The sequence below is a fragment of the Buceros rhinoceros genome, unplaced genomic scaffold (assembly GCF_000710305.1).
Source record: "Buceros rhinoceros silvestris isolate BGI_N320 unplaced genomic scaffold, ASM71030v1 scaffold14586, whole genome shotgun sequence".
Taxonomy (NCBI): domain Eukaryota; kingdom Metazoa; phylum Chordata; class Aves; order Bucerotiformes; family Bucerotidae; genus Buceros; species Buceros rhinoceros.
This window is the reverse complement of record NW_010417046.1, coordinates 43,532-56,260: the sequence shown is the minus strand read 5'-3', so window position 1 is coordinate 56,260 and position 12,729 is coordinate 43,532. Positions and strand designations below refer to the sequence as shown.

Sequence of the window (12,729 nt, the reverse complement as noted above, 5' to 3'; positions counted from 1 at the left end):
GTTCCTGTTGCTGCAGTGTTGTTATTAAATAAATGATAGCCCCTGACCCAAAAAACTTGTGAATGTCATAGATGTGCGAGATGAAGAAAAGGGCAGTGAAGGTGAAAGGACGAGAACAGATATTTTAATATTTCTTGGTATGTTAGTCTAGTCTAAGCCTAGTCTGCCATGGGTAACATTATTTTGGTGTTGCTCTCAGCAGAATCTAAACAGATCCTTGTTACAAATGGCTCTGGTATGAGGTGCTTCTTTATTCTTACTGTCTTTGGGGAAACCAGCTTCTGCAATCAGCTGGGCAAGGCTCGGTTCAGAGCCTGGACCATGAGCTCCAAATAACAATGGATTTTGGAACCATTTAGCTATTCAAGCTAAAACTTAGTGTACTGTACTGCTGTGTTGCTGTCAGACTTCGCGGTCAGGGAAGGGCCAGCATAAGTTAAGAAAACAGCTAAAATAGGTGGATGAATTCTGAAGTGTTTATGGTGGGGTTAAAATAGGTCTGTTTGTGTGTATGTTAAAAGCAAATAAATAAATAGTCTTCAGAGTAGGGATACTGTGGCTGAGCGGGCCATGAGTTCTTGCACGATGCAGTTCCAGCCCTCTCATTGACTGCCGCATCCTTTCCGTACCGAGCAATGATCAGTGGTTCTTGGTAAAACTACCTGGAATAGTAAATGTGGAACGTGTTTGTAAACTATACTTGCTGCACAGCAAAGTGCTTCGCTTCAGTGAAATCAGAAGGAAGTACTGCTTGTAAACTGGAAACAGAAAAAGTAGGTTGTGGTGTTGGAGGGGGGATATATTACCATTTCTTTTAACTGGAAAATGTAGGTACTCTGAAAATGCAATTAGTACAGAGCGAGCAACTTTGAGAGGAAGAGCAACAACAGGATTGTAGGTATTTGCCCTTATCCTCACTAGCAAGGCTTAATGAGCCTGCAGAAGTTACTACACTAATTTTAGTGTTCTAGTCAGGTGGGAATTTGAAACTGAACTCTTTGGAGTGCTCTGCAGTCTCAAACATTGCTGGGTTATAGATCAGCTCATTCAGTTATAACTTCTGGGGATGCTGCTGAGCGTTGGCAGTCAATGAAGTGCAGTGAAGATGTGATAAAACCTGACAGACCCATTTGGTTTGGGTATTTGCTTGGTTTTCTTTCAACACCCATTTTCATTCAATTTTGCTTGCTGTGAAACATGGTGACGTGAGACGAATATATGGGAATTGATAACTCTCAATTTGGTCCTTCAGTAAGGCAAGAGGCTCCAGCATCTGAAATTTCCTCCTGTCTGCCAGACTTGTCCAGCAGATGCTCGTGATAGGCCAGCAGGAACTGTGGAGGTTTTGTTCTTTTCCAAATTATCAGGCACAAATAACAGCCAGATCATCTTTTATTTTTACAGACACAATAACAGTAATACTTACCTCTTGGAGAGCATTTTATCAGTACTTTTCAAAGGAGTTTAGAAAGGAGCTTGGTATTGTCGTTCCTTTGTCATGATAGACAGAGTAACAGAGAGGATCCATCCTTACCATAACAGAGGGGTGAATATTTTAAATAAACCTTGGTCAGAACCTGGAGCCATGCTAGTTTAATCCAGTGCACCTTAGTGTAGAGTGAGCATTGGTTTGTCAGCAGGAGCCTGCTCTGTAACTACATTCATCTCCTTTTTTTGTCTGCAAGATTGAATTCAATTAGGAGATTGGAGTCCAATGAAACAGATTTTCTGCATCATGTGACCCAACTGGATCTCAGAGACAACAAACTTGGAGAGCTGGATGCAACAGTTTTTAACAACGTTGAAGTGTTGCACTGTGAACGGAATCAACTGGTAACTCTCAAAATCAGTGGATATTTCCTCAAAGCTCTGTACGCTTCCTCAAATGGTAAGTGCTTTTTCAGGGCAGCTCTGGTGGTGTCATCTGAATTCTGGTTTCATACCTGGTTCTCTGTGGGATGCTTGTGGAGTGAAGAGCACATAATGAGGAGGAATTGGGAAGCTCTTAGCATGACCCTTGGATAAAAGGATTTCACATGTGCTGTGTCATGCTACTGGCAGTTCTGAGCTTCAGAAGTAACTTTCAAATAACACTGGGTTACTGATTTGGAGGTCTCAAAATTGTGCAAAACTTAGAAACTGGGCTGAAATTCTTTTCTATCTCAGCAGGGGAGGGCTCTCAAAGTTGTCAGTTCTTTGGATTTTATTAATGTGTTGCTTTACTAAGGCGAGTAAGGAATTTACTGCTTTTCCTCAGAGCTGAGAAAGCTTGAATAAGTGGCTTGGACAAACTATAACGATATATACTTTGTGAGAAAAATTAATATATATGTATTTGTTACTACCTCTATTGCTTACTCTGGCCAGAAACCTACAAAATCTATAATGAGTAACTTCATTTATATTCCATAATAAAAATAATGCAGCCTTTTCGAGTTGAGTAACTCCTCTGTTCCATTAATAGGATTTGTTTGATCTCTCTCTGGAAGCTGCTATTACTTAAAATACTCAGTTTTCACCACCATTTTTGTTGCTTGGAGTAGTTTGGTATGGAATAAACAAAAAGCTCAGAGAGTTGTGTGAATTTGATGAATAGTCTGAACTGCCTTTAAGAGGCTCTCATCTTAACGATATCCAAGCCTGTGCCTTCATTAAGTATTCATGCCAGGATATTTGTGGCTGAGAAGAGTTCGTATAATTTCAGCATATGCCGTACAGTGTGAGCTGAGAACCCAAGTCAGCCCGTATCATGCAACTGCCTGTTTGGTCTTGTTCTTCCTCCTGGCCATCCTTTATTTGCACCCTCAACCACCTTCTTTTAGTCTCATCTTCCAAAAGAACCGTGATGCTTGTTACACTTCCACATTAGTGGATTTTCTGTAGGCTTACATAAATGTCTGCTAGTTTTCAACCTTAATGCTAAACATTAGCTACCTGGAAACCTTAGGAATGAAATGTTGTATTTTGACTCGGTAATATTACTAGCAGTAGTTGAGGTGCTGTGAATGGTCTGTAAGGCTGCCTGCAACCAGGAACTCCTCGAGAATGCAAAGGCTCGTGTAATGCCTTGAAAAATACTCTGGATCCTGCCAGGACCTGGAGGACTCGGGAGCATTCTGTAGCTTGATGTTCCGTGGTGGGGAGCCTCCTTCCTGTGCCTGTACCATTAATGACCAGTGGGAAAAAGTGTAGGGCAGGCTTGTGACTGACTATTCTCAGCAGAGGGTGGCGGAGGTGGAGTTACAGCTCTGGGACAAAAATGGAGGAATTAAATTTGTCTTGAATTCTCCATTTTCTCCTCTCTTACTAGTTACACTGTGTTAGTTATAGCAAGTATAACCTAATATAGCAAATGTACTCAGTCATCATAAACAAACAAAACTGTTTACAAAGGTCCAGATCCCTGGAATTTTTTCAGATTACTGATGTGTTAGCTGCTTCAAGTAATTCTTATGGAACAGCCATTTAGATGCAAATCTTTATCGCCACTTTTGGTTTTATATATTTTTCCCTCCTAGAACTTGTTCACCTTGATGTGTATCCAGTTCCTAATTGCCTGGCTTATATGGATATTTCTAGGTAAGAGTATGTTTCTTTTCTTCTTGGGCCTGTAAAATATACATCATGAAGCTTATGGAAAATGACATGTACTGGGAGGGAGTTGGGGCACTGGACCTTGAGATGTCTGAAAACCAGTCTTCTCACATAGAGGATGGGCTTTTTTTTTTCTGTTCTTCCTTGTTTCCTTTTTATAGATTTTTAATTTTTTTTTTTATTTTTAGTGATAAAAGCAGAATGTGCCTTTATAGTTAAAGTAAAAGGGTTTTCCTGATTTAAAGATTTCCTACCTTAGAGAGATAAAACATGATGATTCAAATGTGCATCAGTGTGAGACATGTACAGAAGTTCCTTTCTGTATGTGTCTGTGTCACAAGCCCAGCGTAGGTGACAGTTTGCTAGTTTACTCATCAGTTCTGCAGCTCATTGTTGCTTTCCAGCCCTGGCTGGTGCAGGGATGTCTGCAGCTGCCATTTGAATGCATCCATAAATCTCACCTTAACAAGGAAAGAGTTGCAAAAGGGGATGTTTTAGTTTGTTTTACAATTTAAGGACTGAGTCAAGAAAACACGTTATACATGTGTTTAATGTCTGTCTTAATTAAGGAATTACCCTTCTGCGTGTTGAAGTGATAACCTCATCCATTAAAAAGCCTGCTTAAAGCACTCTTAAGCTGTTGAGGGTGATCCAAACAATTAGAGTGTTAACGTGGGCAAGCGTCCATCAACTTCAGAGTTTCATCAACCATGCGTTAGTGTCATTGTGCACCTAACTGTAACACACAGGTGTGGATAAATAAGTGATTTATTGAAAAGCATCCTTTGTAAAGCTGTGTTCTCCATTGAGCCGTCAATGAAATTGTTGCAGAACGCGTGACTTCGATCACAAAACCCCTTTTTCTGCTTCAGTTCAGTGATGGCATTGTAACTAAATGGGCAGGCTGTCTTTAGCTTCTTGGCTCACTTGGAATTTGGGAAATCCATTTGAGGTTGAAAAGGAGGCTAGGAGGGGTTGCACAGCTATTGCGTATTTCAGTTACAGGCATGAATAAACTGGAGGATACAAGTACATGAATGAACACGAACACTGATTTATGTTCATGTGTGTATGGGTCCTACTCCTGAACTTCAAGTCTGCAAGTGTCTGAATATTGCTTGATGTCCAGTTTTGGCACTGAAGTAGTGGTTATGTGAAGGCACATGCTCACAGTCTCCTCTGTGTATTTTGTGCTGCTGATTTTTGTCTTTAAGGCAGGATACATGGGTGCCCTGCTGTGCCTAACTTCATTACAATATTTGTAAAAACTTACCTCTAATAACTTCATTTTTAGAAGGGTTAGTTTCTGAAGACAAACGCAAGAAATGCAAAATGCTTGGCTTGAGATATACACGGAAAAAAGATTTTGCGTTATTCAATGAGATAGCTGAGGAGTGGTGGAGTGGGTTTCAGGATTGAAGTTATGGGGGATCGAAGAGGTGTGTTTCAACTGTGTAGGGTCTGCATATCTTTGGAGGAGTATCTCGTATCTCACAAATTTTCTTCTCCACGGAGTGACAACTTCGTCCTCGACACTCTGATACTCTCAATACTTCTTTGTGGCTGCACATATAGGGAGGAGATAATGCTGTTAGCTTTCTTGCCCTCTCATGACCTTATGGCACTGGTAGCGCCCTCAGAGAAGGAAAGGAGATGCAGCCTTATAGGAGACATTACGTAGCATATATATTTCTTGCAGGTATCTGTATCTCTCTTGAGGTGGTATGCTTCATAACCTTTATGTCTCAGTTGTTGTTTAGTTACACCTCTTTGTGTTCTTTGTTCACAGGAATCACCTGGAAAACCTGCCTGAGTGGGTATGTGACAGCAGGAAACTGGAAGTGTTGGATGTTGGCCACAATCGGATACATGAGCTGCCTGCCCGGTGAGTCTTGCAGACCAGTTGCACAACATGGAATGGGATATGCAATTCAGAAATAATTGCTGAGTCAGTGTTTAGCTTGTTGCAGTGACTTCAGGCCTGTTTTATCTTTTGATTTTATTTTTACCTTGAGGGGTGTCATCATGCCTTAAGCTTCCACCCAGCCTTTCTTCTTTTACTTTCATGCAGAGAAAGACATGCCTTTGAACTCCAGGTGGAAGTCTTGAAGGTGTTTGTGGGGCTGTTCAGACAGGAAAGTCCTTTGTTTTTAATACTGAATATTAAATATTTACAGCCATAACTTTACATGACAGTTAGAACTTGCAACTTCGTTTCAGTGATGCCTAGAGACTCTATTTCACAGCCCTGTTTGAGTGTAAAAGGGTTGAGAGGAGAAGGTAAAGACTCATCAAGCAAGCAAACTCTTGCAAGTAGAGCGATTGCCTTCACTATAAAGATGATCTCTTTTCCAAGAGTCTAAACTTAAAATTGTTAAATACAAATGATAGGAAAATGAGTCAACGGAAAGGAGAACAGGAGCTGAGTTTAAATAGAGAAACCTGTTCCAAGTGAGTGTACTGGTCAGGTGCTGATACTGAGAATTTTAAGTCCTGGACTTCATTGGAAGAGAACCATCATTCTTGGCTGCTCTGTATGCTTCCAAAGAGATGTGGCGGAAGAGGGAGAACATACTAAGCACAAAGGGTGAAATTGCGTGGGGAAGTGCAGAGCCAGTGACGATTGTAGACAGCTAGTATATGATGAGCTATTAAATATTTTCTTTATAGAGCTGTACAGCACAGAAGAGCATCAGAAACCAAAAAGGCTAGTTTTGTCTTGGTCAGATGAATGTGCCACATGGTGTAAACTGGCGGTTTTAGAGTCAGAAATAGGAGGATAATAGAAGTCAGAAACGTGAGCAGAAAAGGATGTGAGGAAATTTACTAGCAAACTAACGGGCTGACATGCAGACTGTTAATCCTTCTAGTTTTTTACATGAAGTGAAACTGTGCCTACTGAGAAGGTGGAGAGGAGCAAAAGTTCATTTGCCTTTCATTCGCACTTCATAACAGCAAGGACTGTCGAGGCATACCGGATATATTTGGGAGATTAATGATTAGCTGAAATTAGGTACAGTCAACATCCCACTTGTCTCTCCTGCCATCTTATCATTAACCCCAGGAAATAGCTTATCTTTGAAAGCTCTTCTTTGTAGTATGTGTCTAGACAGCTTCGCTCCTAGTAAGTCAGCTCAGTTGTAAGGCCCAGTTCAAAACACAGGCTTTGAATATCTGTTAAACTCCATGGAAGTTTGGGTCTGGTTTTAAGTGCAAATGGCTCAGGGTATAGGCCCACTGTTAAGTATCAGGTAAATACTAGTGCCCAGTAAGTGTGTTCATGTGCACTGCACACTGCTGTGAGCTTTTCCTTCTACACAGAACAGCACTCTGAAAACCCGTGAAGTGGGCGAGCAGGACTCTCCTAGGAAGCTGCTTGCAACTCTGACCACAAATCTTCAAGCCTTGACTGATGATCTTGACTTTCCTGGAAGGCTGAAGGTTGCACCTAATCTAAAGAAACTACAGTTTATGCAGTGTACATTAGCCTCTTGAAACAGAAGAACAGTCCTTGAAGACAAAGAGTTGAAGCAGTTGAGGTAGAGGACTGTGTACTAAAGTTTGTCTCAGAAAATGGCAACAATGCATACTGGGCTCTAACGGAGCCATTCTGCTTTAAAAGGTCTGAAAAATAACAAAAAGGCTACTTAGCTATGCAGGACAAATTCATTGTCATAAAACAGATGTTCCCAAAGATGCCCCAAAGAAAATGGAAATCCTTCAATTAAGAGTTGCCAAAATGCCCTTGCTGTCACCAGTGAACAAACGTCTATATGTATTTTTGCTCCTTTCTGTCTTTTGGGGTTTTTTTTTAAAGATTTACTTGTATTCAGCACTCTGTTCTCTTGAACAGTTGCTTACTAAAGGAATTGGTTGAATGATTTCACCAAACTGTTTTCTCAGAAGATGCTGATGCTGAGCCGTGTCCTTAGAATTTTTTGATCTCATGAAAACTTCAAGTAGTAGTTGGGCAAGTGGGAAAGCAATCCATAGAGAAGAGTAATCCCAGCATCCTTGTTTGCCCACCCAGCTTGAGAACTAGGTGTCCCAGGCTCATCAGGAGCTTGTTTAGCTAAATGCTGATGGTTCAATCTCTCTTCAGGCAGCCCAGATCCTTTGGTGCTTTATAACTTGAAAAATAAGAAAAAACAAACAAACAGAACCCCAAAGATCTACTTAGTTGTTCTGAATTTTTTATAAAATATATTTTCCTGGAAAATGATTTGCACTTTTTTAATGTTACTGCCCCCACCCATCCAAAAAAACCCGCAAAGTGATAAATTTTTTGGAGACGTTATCCAAATCTGCTTTTGTTGGAGTTGGTGATACTGGCCAGTCTTGATTAGAAAAAGAAATACACTAGAAAGGCAAATCTGTAACTGAAAGAGATTTTAGAGTAAAATGGGCATGAAACAAGAGTGGTTAAAGGATGAGAACGCGATAGATAGGCTTATCACTGGATGGTAAGTCTTTTCTCCCTGTGTTGAGCCTTGTGGAATGATACAGCTGGCTGTTGACTTGTATCCATGATCATAACACAGACGATCCAGCCAACTGAGATAACTGTTAACACTGGCACACAGATGCAGAGCGTGACCGTATCTGTCAAGGGGGAAATACTCGGCATACTTCATTGATGATTTTGGCACAACAATCCGATGACCTGATGTAGGGAAGGGAAGGGAGGCTCTCTATGTGTACTTGAGTAATCGTAACAGAGGGAACAAGATTTTTGCTTTAATGCTGAATAATTTGAGAGTCTTTGAAACAGGTCAGCATGATACACATGCTTGCCAGATTAAACAGTACAGTAGTAGGAATTCATTTTCAGGTGGAAGATGAATAATCTTTATTTCTTATTTTGCTGGAAGTGATTCGTGTTCAAAATTGGGAGTTGCTCCATTTTTGAGATTCAGGTGCAGATTTTAAACTCCTCATTATATTGTTCATATTGCAAAGTTTAGCTTTACTATTTGATCAAAACAGCTGTTTGATCTTGTCTCTTTACGTTGCCCTCTTTTCCCCTTCCCCTTCTCCCGCAGCCCCCCAAAAAAATGGAGCAGGGGGATGGGACTCTGGGTCATCTATTGCTCGTAAAAGCTCGAGAAAGTAAAGCCGATTAGATAAATTTCATTTGCTGTAGAACTGGCAAGGAAGCTTTATGTTAGTCTGGTATTAACAGAAAAGGAAAATGGGGGTGGGGGTGGGGAATTGCATTGGATTATGAGTCAGCACATGATGAATAGAGCACTATGAAGCTTGTGGGGTGACTGGTGATTTCACCCACACTTCTGAAGTTCTTCCATTAACTAGGGGGATCCCACATGTGCAGTTTTCTGCAGCCATTGTTAGCAATTACCTCCTTCGTTGTCGTGCCTCTATATTCATGCTTTGTACAGTGCAATAAGATAACCCTTTCTCACTACTTTCTCTCCTGAATCATCTTTAAACCTCCTTCCCTGTCTCTGAACAACCTTTTCAAGAAGTTGGTGGAGAGTGGGAAGACATTCTTGGATCTGTGCGTAATTAATACCATGTCTGCTAATCTGTTGGCTGAATCACTTTCTTGTCATGAACTCTGATATCGCACCTAAACTCTCAAACAACTCTTCAGTTCAGATTTTTCTCATTTTTGGTGTGTTTTATTTTTCTAAGGTTGTTTTACAACAGTAGCTTACGTAAGTTGCTGGCAGGACATAACATGCTAGGAAGGCTACCGGATCGGCTTGAGCAAATGCAGGTGGAGGTCCTGGACGTGCAACACAACCAGCTCCTTGAACTGCCATCTAACCTGCTTTTGAAAGCAGACAGGTAAATTTTAAGAAATTTGATCCCGAGTTGCGTGTGAAGAAGCTTGCTTTGTGTGTTACTTCCTAGCTGAAAGGGTAATCCGAGGATCCCCTAGTATGAAAGTTGCCAAGCCTTGTGTGGTAAGAACAGACATCTGCCCAACTCACCAAAACACATTATTTATTCTGGTTTTGTGGCCTTATATGGTTGCTTCTTTTCCCCATCATGCTGCTGCTGAACACCTACTTCTTGAAATCTAGCTGTAAAGCGAAGCACATGCTATTTTCTACTACATACACTGAGATGGCTTAGTGGCAGTTTCTTTAAATACATGTTTCTTGGGCTCGTTTGATGGAGTGTGAAAGCTTTTTTTCCCGCTTCAGTCAGAGGCTAGAACATATTTATCCCTGTCAAACAAAACAAACTCTGTGCATAAGGCTGTCAGAATAACTCGAGTTATTTCCCTGTCCTTGCTTTGTTATTTTTTTTTTTAAATTTATTTATCCTTTTCAAATGTTTGCCACTAATTTAGTTGGTGTCACTGCTTGATATGGTTTTGGATTCTTATTTTTATGCTGCTGTTCCTTTAGCTTCAGAGTCTTGTAGCTTTTTTCCTGGATATCAACATACCCTGTAAAGTAGCTGTGATTGAAATAATGGGAGGTGGGTAGCTTAGTCTGGCGGTGGTGGATGGGCTTACCCCACTTGCACCTCTGTGCTTCCACATCTAGCCATGGGGTTTCTGAGTGCTCAATCCAGGCACAATTTAGCAGTGACGTTGTGTGCTGTGGGGTTTTGTTTCTGATCCTATCTGTGACAAAAGGAATGCGTAACTCCTGGGTTTCTTGAGAGGTGAAGAACCAAAAGCAGTGGTGATCTCACTGCCACAGCTCCTCACCCAATTAAGAGTATTGCAAAACCTCGACTTTTATACTGTTGTTCATTCTGTCATGAGTCTCTGGTTGAATTTCCTGGGATTCACAGCACTGGGAGTTGGAGAATTAGGTTGTTGGCTGAGGTGGGTTCTAAATAAACACTTGACTTAATCCTGCACAGTAGTGTTCTGAGAAATGTATCAGTTAGGTTAAAAGTTACCTTTCAAAAGGTGAACTTTACTAGGAGAGGATTTCGCTTCTGGAAACCAGTGTGATATTTCAGCCTTGATTTGTTTTAAAGAACTTTTAAAAATAATTTTTGTACTCTGGTTATTTTTATTGTTTTTAACAACACTATTGCAGACCTGTCCACGTTCAAGCCTGTGTGGGGTACCACCTTTGGAATAAATTGATTATCAGCAAAGTTATTCTGATGTTACTTTACTGTTTCAGTTGAGACTTTACATAAAAGTGCAGTCAAAGCATTGAACCTTAGCAATGTTACTGCTGCAGTAGTTGCAATTATCTGGCATGTTTCTGTTTAAAAGTGGTGAAGTTCATAGCCTGTTCACGTGGCAAGGGTGCTTCGCATCAGCAGCTGTTATTGTCTTGTGCGTGACTTTTCAAACTATTGTACACAGGCAATTCCATGAACTACAGAAGTGAAACCTTGTAAAAAGCTTTTTTACAGGAAGTTGCAAAATTAGGTCAAAAAAAAGGGGGGGCAATTTACAAGTCCCAAGTTGAAACTCCCGTTACATTGGGAAAGAAAGAAGCCTTTCAGTAAGTTTCAGAAAGCTACTGGCATCTTTGAAAACAGAGAGAGAGATCATTTTGTAAAATTTCTTTAGAAAGCAGGTTGTAGGTCTAGGATGTAGATCAGTGCAAGTTAGGCAGTGAGAGAGAACCTGCATTTTTTTGTATTGCAACTCATCTTTTTAAACTGAGCTACAGATCAGCTTTTCGGGTTGGTTTTCTGGGGTGGTTTGTTTGGGGGTTTTTGGTGATGCCAAAATGAACAAGTACAGGCTAAAACCAGGATTGGGGGTGGATTTCCAAGAGTTTGCTGAAAGTGTGCTGAGAAAATGTAGAATTAAAAAATATACCGAGTAACAGTATTAAACGCCTGATTCAGGCTTGGAATTTTTTTCTCTTCTGCAGCTTTTACTTTCCGCAGTAGTGGGCACGTGTTTCCAGAGTCTTCTGTGGTTATAAAGAAAGTCATGTACAGTTGCAGGAGATGAACAGACCTTACCCGTTCTGGCATCTCATCAATGCTGCAACCCCCTTCGCTTGTGATGATCATAGAAGCAGTTGGCTTGGGTGGGGTTTTCTCCCTTGTTCCCTACCGCTTTACTGGTTTAGCTGACTTGGCTTGCAAATGGTTCGTCCGTGTTGGTGCTCCTGTGACTGTGAAGGAAGACAGCAGTGCAGATTAGTGCGCAGCGTCCACAGCGTTTGGAATATCCTACAGGAAATATATTTCTCTTTATGTTGTTTTCAAATGTTTGCATCTGTTAGCAGCTAAGTGTCAACTGAAATGGGGCTGGGCCAGGGCAAGGTGTGCAGGGGTTTGTATGGTTTTATTTTAAAAAGGCAAAATGCTTCTCTTCTGCAAGCATTCCCTGGGGTGCGCAATCTGTACTGCTAGACGTGCCAAGAGAACTGGGTTTCCTGAGAGATCTGCCATGGTCTCTACCCAGCATACCTTACAGAACCTTATCTCTCCATAAAATGACTTACCTTTTGCAGCCTTGAAAATATTAGTTTGGGTGTTTGTGAAAGGCACTCAGGTCTGTGCAACTGACAGATAATATCAGGTATGAATTCTCATGCTGAGAATTATAAATGCTTTCTTGTCAATCCTGAATATTTAACGAAGTGGGTGTCAGGTGCCTTGGACAAACTTAAGCATAAGCACTGGTGGGCACTGACATCTAGAACATCTGAGGAAAAGAGGGAAATATGTTCGTTGGTGTACAAAGAAAAAATATCACTTTCACCAAAGAAAAAAGAAAAAATACTGGGAAACCTCTGTTCTCTTTGTAGAAGAATCCACAAACATTGCTTTTCTGCCTTAATCCTTCAAAAACCAAAGAAAAGATGTCATTCTCTGCTGAGGGGTATAATTTATGGATATTTTGTTGGTCTGCTTTATAACTAATTTTCTATTTCAAACCGTTACTCGAGGAGAAATTGAGGGCTAGCCTGTGAAACATTTCTCTGACCAAGATAGAACTTGGTTCTGTTTATTGCACTGAAAATATGCACATCTTGATCATGTTAGCAGGGATTTCTCTTGCAGGGTGGGGATTTTCTTGGCAAGATGGGCGCCACAGAGGCAGCCAGATAATCTCTTCATTTCTCATTACCAGATGCTGCAAAAACAGAGACTTCATGCAAGTGCTAGGACTGATGGGGGGGAAACTCCCGAGCTGAGTCCTGAACCTTTTTCCATGCACCTGCATTC

At 40.9% G+C, this 12,729-nt stretch overlaps 1 protein-coding gene across 1 annotated transcript in view; it reads left to right on the top strand.

The window, feature by feature from the left end:
* PHLPP1 (PH domain and leucine rich repeat protein phosphatase 1) overlaps positions 1 to 12,729 on the top strand; it is a gene marked incomplete at its 5' end in the record, with an annotated part of 39,325 nt that overhangs the window by 1,298 nt on the left and 25,298 nt on the right. The window contains 4 exons of the mRNA XM_010138037.1: positions 1,686 to 1,888; positions 3,519 to 3,579; positions 5,384 to 5,479; positions 9,250 to 9,405. Of these exons, the coding sequence (XP_010136339.1) occupies positions 1,686 to 1,888; positions 3,519 to 3,579; positions 5,384 to 5,479; positions 9,250 to 9,405 (516 nt within the window). The remainder of the gene's footprint in view (positions 1 to 1,685; positions 1,889 to 3,518; positions 3,580 to 5,383; positions 5,480 to 9,249; positions 9,406 to 12,729) is intronic.